The sequence below is a fragment of the Lithobates pipiens genome, unplaced genomic scaffold, assembly GCF_037356315.1.
Source record: "Lithobates pipiens isolate NorthernLeopardFrog02 unplaced genomic scaffold, aLitPip1_a1.2 Scaffold_30, whole genome shotgun sequence".
NCBI lineage: Eukaryota > Metazoa > Chordata > Amphibia > Anura > Ranidae > Lithobates > Lithobates pipiens.
The window spans coordinates 95,835,829-95,849,479 of record NW_027507791.1 but is presented as its reverse complement, the minus strand read 5'-3'; the positions used below and the strand labels follow the sequence as shown (position 1 = coordinate 95,849,479).

The 13,651-nt window shown below is 47.5% G+C and overlaps 1 protein-coding gene across 2 annotated transcripts in view; it reads right to left on the bottom strand.

The window, feature by feature from the left end:
• Positions 1 to 13,651, bottom strand: part of EIF2AK4 (eukaryotic translation initiation factor 2 alpha kinase 4) — a 156,732-nt gene that overhangs the window by 77,898 nt on the left and 65,183 nt on the right. For both annotated transcript variants that reach the window (XM_077464652.1, XM_077464653.1), the window contains exons 12-13: positions 12,080 to 12,498; positions 11,473 to 11,536 (exon numbers count right to left, since the gene is read on the bottom strand). In XM_077464652.1, coding sequence (XP_077320778.1) covers positions 11,473 to 11,536; positions 12,080 to 12,498 — 483 coding nt within the window. The remainder of the gene's footprint in view (positions 1 to 11,472; positions 11,537 to 12,079; positions 12,499 to 13,651) is intronic.

Genomic DNA, 13,651 nt, shown 5'->3' with positions numbered 1-13,651 from the left:
AGGGCAGGATTGCCTGAAACGATCGTTAGGTTGGATGTTTCAAGCTACATTTTTATGTACTATACTGTAATGGTTTTTGTATATTTATACATTTCATATGCAATTCATTTTCGTATTTAATACATTTCTGTATAAAATTCTGATATTTGGTGTTCTCACTCACTTTTAAAGTCCTGTTCCCTTGGGGGTTTGTTTCTTTGTATAATTAATTTTGGGATGTGGTGACTGATAACATTATTACTTTCCGTGTGTATTGGGGTTTTTCTAATTTCCGTTTTGTAGCAAGCACTGAGTCCTCAAAACAGAGGGGAGGGCCCTCTGTGTCCCATGATGTACTCAAAGAAAAGGATTTTACAGGTAGGTATGACAAAAAAATCCTATTTTCATACATCATGGGAAACAGTTAGGCTAATATTCATTACCTGCTGGGACATCCCAGAGCAATAGCCATGAGGGGAGGGAGACACCCTGCCAAACAATAGCCATCAGAACTTATACAGCAGCCTGCAGTACACTGTGGCCGAAAGCCGAATCCTTGGTTGCCCGAGCATCCACTTGATAAAAATGTTTAGCTTCTGCACTGAAGACCAGGTAGCAGCCTTACAAGTCTGAGCCACAGATACCCGATGACAAAAAGCCCAGGAGGTTCCTACACTCCTGGTAGAATGAGCTCTCACCCTAAAGAGGAGCTTTACGTTTCAGACCATAGGCCTGAATGACCAACTGACAGACCCAATTGGAAATGGAAGCTTTGGAAGCTGCCTGCCCCTTCTTTGGTCCTTTTGGTAAAACAAAAAAGGAGTCTGATCCACAGATCTCCGCAAATCTAGACAAATAAACCTTAACTGCTTGGACAACATCCAAGGAATGTAGTCGTCTCCCTTCCAACGAACGAGGCCCAGAAAAATAATGTCCTGATTTAAATGAAAGGCCGACACCACTTTTGACAAAAAGGATGGAACAGGTCGAACCACCCTGTCGTGGTGAAGGGTCAAGTATGGTTCCCTGCATGAAAGGTCCACCAACTCCGACAGCCTTCTAGCCGAGGTGATGGCCATCAGGAAGACTAGCTTGCGTGACAGCAAGTCTAATGGAATTTCCTCGATAGGTTCAAATGGTTGTTTCTGTAACACAGACAGCACCAAGTTCAAGTCCCAAGGACACATAGGTGACCTAATGGGGGGATGCACGCGAGTTGCCCCCTGCATAAAGGTTCGGACCAGTGAATGGGAGGCTAAAGGCCTTTGGAAGAATGCGGAATGCGGATAGGACCGAAACTTGACCTCTGATTATACTCAAAGTCAATTTGATCTCCACAGCCGACTGTAGAAAAGAGACAATTTTTCCAATCACGTATTTGAGGATGCCATTTTTTGGCTTAGCACCGAGCAATATAAGACTTCCAGACCTTATGATAGATCTTGCTAGTGACAGCTTTTCTAGCATTCACTAGGGTAGACACCACTGGTACCAAGATGCCACGGTCCTTTAACACCCTGACTTCAATAGGCATGCCATCAAATTTAGAGACTGTAAATTGGTGTGAAATATAGGACCTTGAGACAGTAGATTAGGGTGCCGTGGAAGCACCCATGGCCTGTCTATTGTCAGTCTCACAATCTCCGGGAACCAGGGCTTTCTGGGCAAGGCTTGTGCCACCAGAATGACTGGAACTCCCTCTCTCCGAATCCTGCGCAATAAATGTGGAAGGAGAGGGATCGGAGGAAAAGAATAAACCAGGGAGTACTGGCTCCATGGAACTACCAGAGCATCTGCTCGGATTGCCAGAGGATCTCTTGTTTGGGACACAAACTTCTGTAAGCTTGTTGTTGAACCTGGATGCCAGGAGGTTGACCTCTGGCCATTCCCAACATTGGCAAATTTCCTGGAACGCTCCTGGGTGTAGGGTCCATTCTCCCAGGCAGATTTGCTGGTGGCTGAGATAATCTGCCTTCCAGATCTCTACTCCCAGGATATGGACCATCGATAGAACCGGCACATGTCCCTTTGCCTAGGCAATTATGTGGTTCACCTCCTTCAGAGTAAAATGACTCCTGGTACCACCTTGGTGGTTATATAGGCCACTGCAGTGGCATTGTCGGACTGAACCCTGATAGGGCAGTCCTGAAGCTCTGCCGTCCAGGACCGTAGGGCTAAGCATGCTGCCCGTAATTCCAGGATGTTGATGGGCAGGATCTGTTCTGTCCTTGACCATTTCCCCTGAGCTGTGAGCCCTTCTAGGGTCACTCCCCAGCCTAAGAGACTGGCATATGTAGTCAGTACTCTCCAAGTTAACAGGAGGAAGGATCTTCCCTTTCGCAGGTTCTCTCTCAGCAGGAGGTCGTCCAGATACCCGAGTACCAGGATCCCTTGGGTCTTTAAAAAACCCAGTACTGGTGCTAGGACCTTTGTGAACACCCAGGGAGCTGTAGCAAACCTGAAGGGTAGAGCCACAAACTGAAATGTCATGACCTTCCTCTACTGCAAATCGCAGGAACCTCTAATGAGGCTGAAAGATAGGTATGTGTAAATACGCATCATTTATATCGATGGAGGCTAAAAAGTCTTCCATCTAGAGCGAGGCTATAACTGAGCGGACAGACTCCATCCGAAAGGATTGGGTTAGTAGATTCTGGTTCAGGTTCCAAAAATGGGCCTTGCGACCCAGTTTGATCTTTAAATCGTAAAACAGGCTCGCTCTTTCGGATACAAGACCCTATACAATCACTCCTCGATGCATTAAATGACGTAGCGCCTGAAGCAATAAGTCTCCTTTTTGGAGGAGCCAAGGAAATGCTGGATCTTAACCTCTGAGGGGGAACCCCCCATAACTCCAGCTTGTAACCGCGGGATATAATTGAGGTGACCCATTCATCCTGAATTATTGTTCTCCAAATGTCCGCAAAGTGCAGTAGCCTTTCTCCCATCCGATGGAGCAGGGGCGTCCCCTCAAAAGGAAGGCTTGGTGCTGGGTTAAGAAGAATTTTGGACCCAGGGCTTTTTCTGGCCCTAGCCTTTGCGGCTTGCCCCTGGCCCTAGAGCCATGTTGGCGGCTGAACTGCCCTGGCATTTGAGGAAGCAGTCCCTGAAGTTTTAAACGAGGGACGCCTGGTGCTTTTCTTCACAGGAAGTAGAGAACTCTTTCCTCCGGAAATCTTTTGGATATATTTGTCCAAATGATCACTAAATAAACGTTCCCAGTGAAAGGGGAAACCTGGCAATAACTTCACAAGGAAACTCAGCTGACCAGTTCTTAAGCCACAAAAGTTTGCGCATATGTCCTGTGCTCTAACCCGGCTAGGGCTGAGGGCAGTTCATGCTTAGAGCTAAAGGATGAAGCAGCAGCATTGACTGTAGGCACAATACCAGATAGGCACAGAAGCTCAGAGTCCGAAATGACGAGGGTGGCCTCTTGCACGGTCCAGGTCCTAGCACCCCTGGAGGTGGAGACAGGAACTGTTAGGGCAGCGGAAGGGTGCAGGTGCCTGAAGGCAAGCAGATAGAAGGTCAAAGGTCAAGCAGGAGTCGGCAACGGGCTGGCAGAGGTACACAGACGGCAGGCAGGCTCATGGTCGGGGGCAGGCAGAGGTCGGCAACAGGAGAGGCAGCGGAGTACAGAATCAGGAGACAGAGCCGAAGTCAGAGGTTCAAGACAGGGTCGGTGCAGGTAAACAAGGCAGACAAGGTTGCAAGGGTATTCCAAGAGAGTGGTCAGGAAGAGCCGGGTGTTCAAGATCCAGGGAAGTCAGACAAAGTAGTAGCAGGAACAAGCTGAGGCAATCCAGCACTGATGCCAAGTGGCTCCTCGTTTAAATAGGGCGACACGCGCCGTGATTCTCTGGCATGAGCGCATGCACAAGAATACTGGCGCCAAGAATATGCATATTGCGCATGTCCATTCTGCAAGATGTGCTGATGCACACATCAGTGCGCTAATGCGCATATCTATTACATATGATGCGCACATATGTTCGGAAAAGGTGCGCCAATGCGCATATTGGATCTGAAACTCACTTGCTTGGTCCGGAGATTCCCTGACATTGCCCCCTCCTTAGGGGCAGCCTCCGGATGCCCTTCTGAGTCAACTTTTCTGGATGGGAGCGGTGAAAGGCTTGTATGAGTCTCTAAGCATAAAGGTTTGCCTCAGGCTCCCATAAGTTTTCCTCCGGGCCAAACCCCTTCCATTTAATCAGGTATTGATTTTTGTCCCTGCCTTCTCCTGCAGTCTACAATGGCTTCAATCTCAAACTCCTCTTCTCCGTCCACCACTATAGCTTCTGGGGGTCCCACTTCACGACCCGCAAAGGAATTTGCCACATAGGGTTTCAGTAGGGAGGTATGAATCACAGGGTTTATTTTAAAAGAATCCGGGAGTTTGAGTTCGTATGCCACTGGATTAATTTTCCTTTTGATCGGAAAGGGTCCCAAATATCTAGGTCCCAGTTTCTTTGATGGGCAGGCCATTTTTAGGTTTGCGGTTGAGAGCCATACAAGATCGCCAGGTTTTAAGTCCAGGTCCCCTCTTTTCCTATCAAAAAACATTTTATTGTCCCTTTGTGCTTTGGTGATGGTCTCTCTCAGCACCTGATTATTAGTGCCAAGGAAGTCTAGTCTGTCCCGGAGTGCTGGCACTGGAGAGTCCAGAATTAACATTGACAGAAAATAAGGATGAAACCTGTAATTGGAAAAGAAAGGGGATTGATTGGTGGCAGCATGGGTGGAATTGTTAAATGCAAATTCTGCCAAAGGCAGTAATGAGGCCCAATCTTCCTGGGTAAAGGAGAAGCAACGTAGGTATTGTTCTAGCGTCTGGTTAGTACGCTCTGTCTGCCCGTTAGTCTGAGGATGGTACACGGAAGAGAACTCAAGCTTGATACCTAAGGCTTCACATAGTGCTCTCCAAAATTTCGAAGTGAACTGCACTCCGTGATCAGAGATAATGTCACTAGGGATTCCGTGCAGCCTGATTGTCTCTTTAATGAAAACTTTGGCAGTTTCTGTCACTGATGGGGTCCCTTTCATTGGGAAAGTGCGTCATCTTGGAGAGATGATCAACTACCAGGAAGATGGATGAAAATCCTTCCGAAGGAGGAAGTTCCACAATAAAGTCCATGGCAATTTTATCCCAGGGTCTTTCAGGAATGGGCAGACCCCATGCTTTGCCTTTGCTATTCTTGTTTCTGAGGCAGGTTGGGCAAGAACTGACATATTTCCTGCAATTCCTAGCTAGGTTAGGCCACCAAAAGTGTCTTTGGACAAGGTCTATGGCAGGGGTACTGAATTAAAATTCACGGGGGTCCGGTCAGTAAAATTTTCTTCCCGCGGAGGTCCGAATGTCATATTGGTCATGACTCCGATCCTTCACATTACAACCTTCCTGTGCACATCACAATTGTTTTCTATTGCCCTTGTAGATACCTGGGTTTTTCTAGGGCAGAAAAACAGATCTCTGCACAAGTGTGGACAAGCCCTTACATCAGTGCCCTCAGTCCCCCCTTCACAGCACATTTCTCACTTTTACATCACAGTCCCACCATCAGAAACCCCGCAACCCATTACAGACTCATCACAATGTGTCCTTTTAAAGACCCCCATCACAGACCCCCCCCCCCACAAACACAGATCCCCCCCATTACAGATCCTCTTCACCACAGACCCCCCCCCCCACTCAGCACAGATCCTCACTCCATCACATATCCCCTCCATCACAGACCCCACTCCATAACAGATCCCCCCCTAATACAGACCCCACTCCATCACAAATATCCCCCCCGATACAGATCCCCCCTCCATCACAGACCCCCCCCCCCCCCGATACAGATCCCCCTCCATCACAGATCCCCCATTAACGGCCCCACTCCATCACAGGCCCCCCCGTTACAGACCCCATTCCATCACAAATATCCCCCCCGATACAGATCCCCCCTCCATCACAGACCCCCCCCCCCCCGATACAGATCCCCCTCCATCACAGATCCCCCATTAACGGCCCCACTCCATCACAGGCCCCCCGTTACAGACCCCATTCCATCACAGATCCCCCTGCATCACAGACCTCACTCCATCACAGACCCCTCTAATACAGACCCCATTCCATCACAGATCCCCCCCCCAATGCAGACCCCACTCCATCACAGACCCCCGTAATACAGACCCCCCATTACAGATCCCACTCCATCACAGTCCTCCCTCAACATTACAGCGTCAGACTGTCCCTTTCATCATCGCAGCATTCCCGCAGCATTCCCCCTTCCTCCCCCTCCCCACACTGCCCTACCTTATTCACACAAGCCGGGAAGCACGCATGGCAGGTCCGGACAAAGGGCGGGACTTTTCAAGTTAAAAGGGTGTGATTGGTTGCTGGACCGCCCCACTGCCTAGCAACCAATCACCCACTTCGTAACTTGATAAGTCCCGCCCTTTGTCCGGACCTGCAGCGCTTCCAGGCTTGTGTGAATAAGGAAGGGGAGTGATGCAATGATGCCAAGCCTCACCAAGGATTTTAGCGGCAGCGGCGGGCTGGCAATCCGGCAGTGGATAAAAAACACAGAGGCAACTATTTGCGAGTCTGCGGGCCGGATATGGCTGCTACTCGGTCCGGATTCGGCCCGCGGTCCGCCATTTAGTGATGCCTGGTCTATGGTCTTTAAACCCCTGAAATGGCCTGCTAAAAAGGGTAGTCATGGCATGCCTGCAAGATGATAGTGGGCAGATCTCGTGGTATGAAAATCTTGTTATTCCACCAGTAGAGTCTTTCTTGCAGGCGTGTATCTGGAAGTGGGGAGGTTCTCCTGGAAGCTTGCCAGATTTGTTACATTACATCAGGTTGGGTTAGCAAGACATTTCCAGCCTGCAGGATGGTGTCTGGTTGAGGTGGGGCTTCAACTTCAGTGAACATCCTGGAGAGTGCATCAGGCTTCATGTTTTTGGACCCGGGCCGATAGGTAATGTGGAAATTAAAAATGAGAAAAAAAAACCCATCTTGCTCGTCTAGGTCTAAGACGCTTGGCGGTTCTAAGATATTCTACATTTTTAAGATCAGTAAAGATTAGTATTGGGTGTGCTGCTCCCTCCAAAAGATGTCGCCATTCTTCCAAGTCCGTTTTGATTGGCAACAGTTCACGGTCACCTACATCGTAATTCCTCTCTGATGGCCCCAACTTCTTTGAAAAGATGGCTCCAACGCCATTTTCTGAGGCATCTACTTCCAAGATGTAAGGAAGGGCAGGGTCGGGATGCTTCAAAATTGGAGCAGAGGTAAAGAGGTTTTTTAATTTATCGAATGCATCCTGGGCTGCCTCAGTCCACTGGAAACGGTTCTGTTTCTTGATAAGGTGGGTAATGGGTGTGATGATGCCTGAGAAATCTTTAATACATTTTCTGTAAAAATTAGCAAAGCCGATAAAGCGTTGAACACCTTTCTTATCGGTTGGCGGTGGCCAGGATGTTATAGCTGAGACTTTCTGGAGGTCCATGGCCACAGCTCCAGTTCAGATTACAAACCCCAAGAAGTGGTGGTCTGCCGCTCTAATTCACACTTCTCTGCTTTGGCGTAAAGTCCATTTTGTCTTAACCTGAGGAGAACTTGCTTTACGTGGCCACGATGTAGTTCCAGAGATGCCGAGAAGATCAGAATGTCGTCCAGATACACAATCATGAACAGGTCTAAGAGATCTCTGGAGATGTCATTAACAAAATGTTGGAAAGTTGCTGGTGAATTACATAAGCCGAAGGGCATGATGAGGTACTCAAAATGGCCGAAGCGAGTCCGGAAGGCTGTTTTCCACTCGTCCGCTATTCTGATTCTGATCAAATTGTATCCCCCTCGTAAGTCCAGTTTGGTAAATATTTTTGCAGACCGGAGTCTCTAGAGTAGCTCCGGGATTAAAGGAAGAGGATACCGATTTTTTACAGTGATCCTGTTTAATTCTCTATAGCCTAAAGCGTGGACTAAGTGAATGATCTTTCTTCTCAGCGAAGAATATCCCGACCCCGGCTGGGGAGGACGAGTGCCGGATGAACCTCTTTTTAAGATTTTCATTGATATAGTCCTTCAGGACCAGCAGTTCAGGCTCTGAAAGGGGGAAAATTCTTCTGAAAGAAATCTCTGCCCCGGGTAGGAGTTCAATTGGGCGATTGTAGGCCCGGTGAAGGGGGAAGAGTGTCTGCCCTTTACTTGTCGAAGACATCCAGAAAGTTGTGGTATACAGATGGAACAAGGTTCTGGGATTCGGATGCAGGCTTTAGGCAACCGATGACTGGGGTCCTGTGGGAAAGAGTTTTGAGGCAGTCGTGAAGGCAATAGGAGGACTGGAGGACCACTTTGCCGGAAGTCCAGTCAATCTGAGGGTTGTGGGCTTGTAACCACGGCATCCCCAAAATAATTGGAAAACATGGTGAGAAGATTACATCTAGGCAAAGCAACTCTTGGTGGTTTGGCAAAATGTCCGCAGGCAAGGGCTGTGTCTCCTGAGTAACGGGTCCAGACTTGATGTTAGAACAATCTGCCAGCCCTATGGATAGTCCTTGTTGCTTGGATTGCAGAGGGATATGATGTTGCAGTGCAAAGGTGTGGTCAACGAAGCAGCTACAAGCGCCTGAGTCAATTATGGCTTGAACCTGAAGTGTCTTTTCTGGAAGCTGCAGGGAAACAGGAATGACAATGTGAGCAGGTTTTGATAGAGTCAGTACATAGGGATCATGAGGAGAGGGGGAGCTGGACTTACGAGTCTTGTTGGGACACTGGATAGCATAGTGGCTGGCTCCTCCACAGTAGAGACACAGGTTATGTAGGCGGCGGCGCTGCTTTTCTTCCAGTGTTAATGGTGCACGGAGAAGACATATCTGCATTGGCTCCAGAGTCTCGGTAAATGCAGAAGGTGGTTGGGCTGCAGGAATAGGTAGACTGCTCGGAACTGGGACTTTAGGCAGCATCCATACAGGCCGGTACTGGCTGGTTCTTTCGGAACATCTTTCCCTTAACCTGCGATCGATCTGAATGGCTAACTGGATTAATTCTTCCAGGGAGTCAGGAACCCCAACACGGGCCAGCTCATCCTTGAGAGCTTCCGTTGTTCCATTGTGTAACGGAACTCCACCGTTTGAAGTCTGTCACATAATTCTCCACAGGTCTGCGGCCTAGCTGGAGGGCATGAAGGCTAGTTTCGGCTGTGGTGGTACGTTGGGGGTCGTCGTAGAGTTTGGCCATCTCATTAAAGAAAAGAGTCCATGGTGTTCAGGAGAGGACTAGCCTGTTCAAGGAGGTGATGAGCCCAGGTCTGGGGTTCCCCCTGGAGCAAGGAAACAATGAACCCCACCTTGGTACTGTCCAGGGAGAAGGTATGGGGTTGTAGTAGGAAATACAGCCGACAAGCATTCCTGAAAGCACGGAACTTGCTACGGTCTCCAGCAAACTTCTCGGGAGCGGGAACCCTTGTTTCCGGTGGTGGCACCACTACTGTAGGTATGGATGCTGGAGAGGAAGATGCAGGTGCTGGAACTATTGGTGGTGTTAAGGTGCTTGGAGAGAGAGACTCTACACGTTGTTCTAGCCGTTGGTACCGGTCTTGTAGGCCCTGGACAGACTGGGTAAGGTTTGCAATTTGTTGGCACAGTACGTCCATAGCTGAGGCCCCCCTTTCGGACTCCATGTTTTTTGAAGACATTTACTAGCCACAAAAAGATAGTACTTGGGTGTAGTACTAAAACACCTCAGAAGGGAGACCCTTACCAAGACTCTATGAACAATCCTGCTCAGCACCTTTAGCCTGCTAAGCAACACTTGGTGACTCACGTGACCTGGGTAAGGAGAAATGAACTGCTGCAAGTGCTTGTTCAGAGTCTGATCTGTGTCCCACAGCTGCCTTCTGGAAGCACCGCATGCTTGGCATATACAGCTTAAATAAGCTGGTTGTGCATCGGAACAACCTGTGCATGTGTGTGCATGCACATGCGCGGTCCCGGTGAAAGGGTGTGGCTGTATCCTCGTATGGCGTGAATCTTTGCACGCCCAAATAAAGGCTACCGCTCATGTGCGGCAAAGCCGCATGCACCATGGCCGCCAAACAAACTGCTGAGCACAGCGGCACTCTTGCGAATGCACGTGCGCCATGGTGAACCAAGGCAAAATGGTGTATCGTTGTGCGCCATCATACAGGTAAAAAAACAGCCAAACACAAGCAAAAAAAAAGGTACATTTTTCAAATACCCACAGGTAACCCAAAACTCCCCCGTATGGTCAACGCACACAGGTGTCCAGCCTCTATCTAGCTTGTTACAATTTCTGGGACACCCCACAATATTAAATAAAGGGGTTTCACTTACCTGTCCAGGCGCAGGGCAGCTTAGAAACTAGGCGTTCCAGGGCAGGTTCCCGTCACGTGAGGACCTTCAAGGACTGGGTACTCTTTTCGTGTTTAGGGTTAACTCCCTTGGACCTGAACAGCACCAAGCAGGAATGCCTTAGTGCTGTGGTGTTCAGGATTCCATTTCGCAGTGTCCATCGCCCGGAGGCCGCATTATAGGTAAAACCTTGCAGGATCTTGAGTTTTCTTTGCGAGGCACGTGCACCATTTAGATAAGCATATAGAGCCTGTGTCAAATGGATCCGATCGGTCAATCCCTTGATTCATTTAAGAACCGTTGTGGGACTAGAGACCTCAAGCTCAGAGAGCTCAAACAACCGTGCCATCCACCTTACAGACACTGGTAAAAAAAAACTTAAGTACTTCCTGTATGGGAGGGGTTATATAGGGGATCACTTCCTGTCTAAAGACCTTTGGTCTACCAGTGTCCATTCACCTGGAGATGAAGTATAACCCAGCAGGTAATGAATATTAGCCTGTCTCCCATGATGTATGAAAAAGAAATACTGTTTTTAACCGTTTTCATCCGTTCTTGCCTATCAGGACTACGGATCTCCTGCATTATCTTTGCATCTATTTCATGTCTACATGCATGCCACACCTACATGTATATAACCTGGAAAGGGCTGAAAGCCCTCATGTGCTGAAAGAAGCTGGTCAGAGCTGATTACTAACAGCTGACAGCATATCCATCCAGTCAGTAGATGAAGTTGGATTATGTATGTTCAATACACCCACTGAATGTGGCACCTAGACATACTAACCCAATATCAATCTCTGAAGAAAGAGTTTGGATTACAATGACGTATATAAGAAGAGAACCAACAGAGAGATACTCATTGTCCAACCCTTGTATTCTCAGGATAAGACAACTGCTGTGCCCCATAAAAGGCCAAATAGAAACCCTAGGAATATCAACAGCATGGGGAAAAATACATTGGGGAGTGTGGGAATTTTATGGTGATAGCCTATTGTACCCTATTTTAGTGCACAAAGATTTTTAGGGCTTTGACATTACAAACTGTAATTTCAGATCCTATAAGAATGCATGCTTTCTTACTCAATAACAAACAGATAAAATAGTTCCTATAAAAACATTAGTCTTTACCTGATCAGGACTATTTTCATCCTCATTTTCAAAAATAATTTCACTATCTGAGTCTGTTCCTGGCCTGGAAGAAAGGGGATAACAAAGGAGGGGGGGGGGATAAATAGTTTTAATAATATAATGCAGAGTGTACAGTTTTCTATATAGGCCCTGGGTGGCAGCATAACTTACTTTTGACTTCTCAGAATACTCACCTGCAGATTAATGTAATAGCTTTTCCAATGTCATATACTAGGTAATTGGGGGAAGGGGGGTTATTAACTATCATCAAGTGCTGGGTTAAATCCCCAACAAGATACTGCCTGCCTGGAGTTCCTATGCACGTGTCAGTTGTGCAAGGGTTTCCTCTAGGTACAGTTATGCCAACCATTGGCGGAATGGGGAAGGGTTAGTACTTTGGTTTGGTGTTGTTTAGATCTATGTTAAAGAAAAATCATAGACCCAGCCAGCAACAAAAACCTACATACTCTATAAAGAATTTTTTTTTACACAAGGTCAGACCAAATAGTAAGCTATACTGTTGGGATCTACTTCATCCAGCTTCGATTTTGTTCTAATAGTGTTACAAAAGGAAAATACAACATGATAAAACAAAAAGCAGACTTACAAGAAAGATGGTGAAAAGACACCCTCTTCATCGTCATCCTCATCACTGGAGTCCTGATCGGAGGTGTTACAGTGCGCACTGGATGACCGCTCGCAGGAGGTGCTCCACTCAACAGAGCTGCTCATGATTGGGGCTGGAGCATTGGCCTCTACATCATCTATCAGTCCCAGTTCATTCTTCACAGCCTGCTCCGTCTTTACCTGAACCTTCTTCTCACCACATACTGCAGGAGATTTAGGAGTGGCAGAAGATGGAAGTTCATGCTTCTCAATCCAGGCATTGTAGTATCGCACTATGTTCTCATGGTTCAGTCTAGACAGTAATGTCACCTCGCCTTTAATTCTCCTGAACTGTTTGCTGGCAGGATTGATCTGAACTCGTTTTACTGCATAGTAGCAGCCATCCAGCTTGTTTTGAACCTGTAAGCAAGCAAGTTGAAAGCACATAATGTAGGATATTTGGAGTGAAGATGTATTACTTTCATCATTACTCTAAAGCCGCGTACACACGGGCGGACTGTATGGCCAACTTAGTCCGTCAGACAATCCGACGGACAGTCCGTCCTACTTTCGAATGAACGGACTTGACCACACACGGATGCACAAACAGTCCGTCGAAAGTTTGCGCGATGACGTGTACAGCACGTACGACGGGACTAGAAATAGGAAGTCCAATACACAGCAATGCAACCTTTCGCCGTGTAAATCCTTTCTGAGCATGCGCCATACTTAGTCCGTCGAACTAGCCTACTCACGAGCGGATTGTCCGCTGAAACCAAAGTACGACGGACAATATTACGGAAATTCCGAAATACTTAGTCCGCCAGACTGCGCGCTGAAAAAGTCCGCTGAAGCCCACACACGAGCGGACTGTCCGCTGAAATGTGTTTCGACGGACTAAGTTGGCCAGACAGTCCGCCCGTGTGTACGCGGCTTAAGTGCTGCTAGTGCATTTGACAAAGCAATGGACATGAATAAAGTCCCATCATGCCTCTGCCTGTGGGAGTCATGCTTGTAACTGTCAGCCTTGGAATGCCTCATGGGACTTGTAGTTTTGAAACAGCTGGAGGGCCGCCAGTTTGAGACCTCTGGCCTAAATCTTTGTGAGTCTTTTATGTCTAATCCACTAACCAAAGAAATGCACTGTACATTTAAAATGATAAGCACTCAGCTTTATAGCAAATTTGGAAGGTGCTCAATGAGAGGGACAATTCATTACTTTTACTATTCAACAATATTAGCCAGCAGAAAAATCTATTTCAATTTTTATTTAGGACATACAATCAAAATTTACAAACCTTGAGAGTAAAAAAAGCTATTTCTAATGTAAAAACACTGCTTGCATATGGAAAACCACACATAAAGGCAACTCTTTGAAATTTGGTCCCTGCTTAAAACCTAAATGAATTGCATATTCTGCAATAAAGGGAAACAAAGCTTACCTGGAGGCTAAGCAGTCCCCTAAAGTGTAAGCTCACCTTTACAAAAAACTGTAAAAGGTGACCTAAATACTGGAACCCCTCCCCACCTCCGATCCCTGCTGTTCTTACCTCCCGTGATCCTGAGCTGTCAA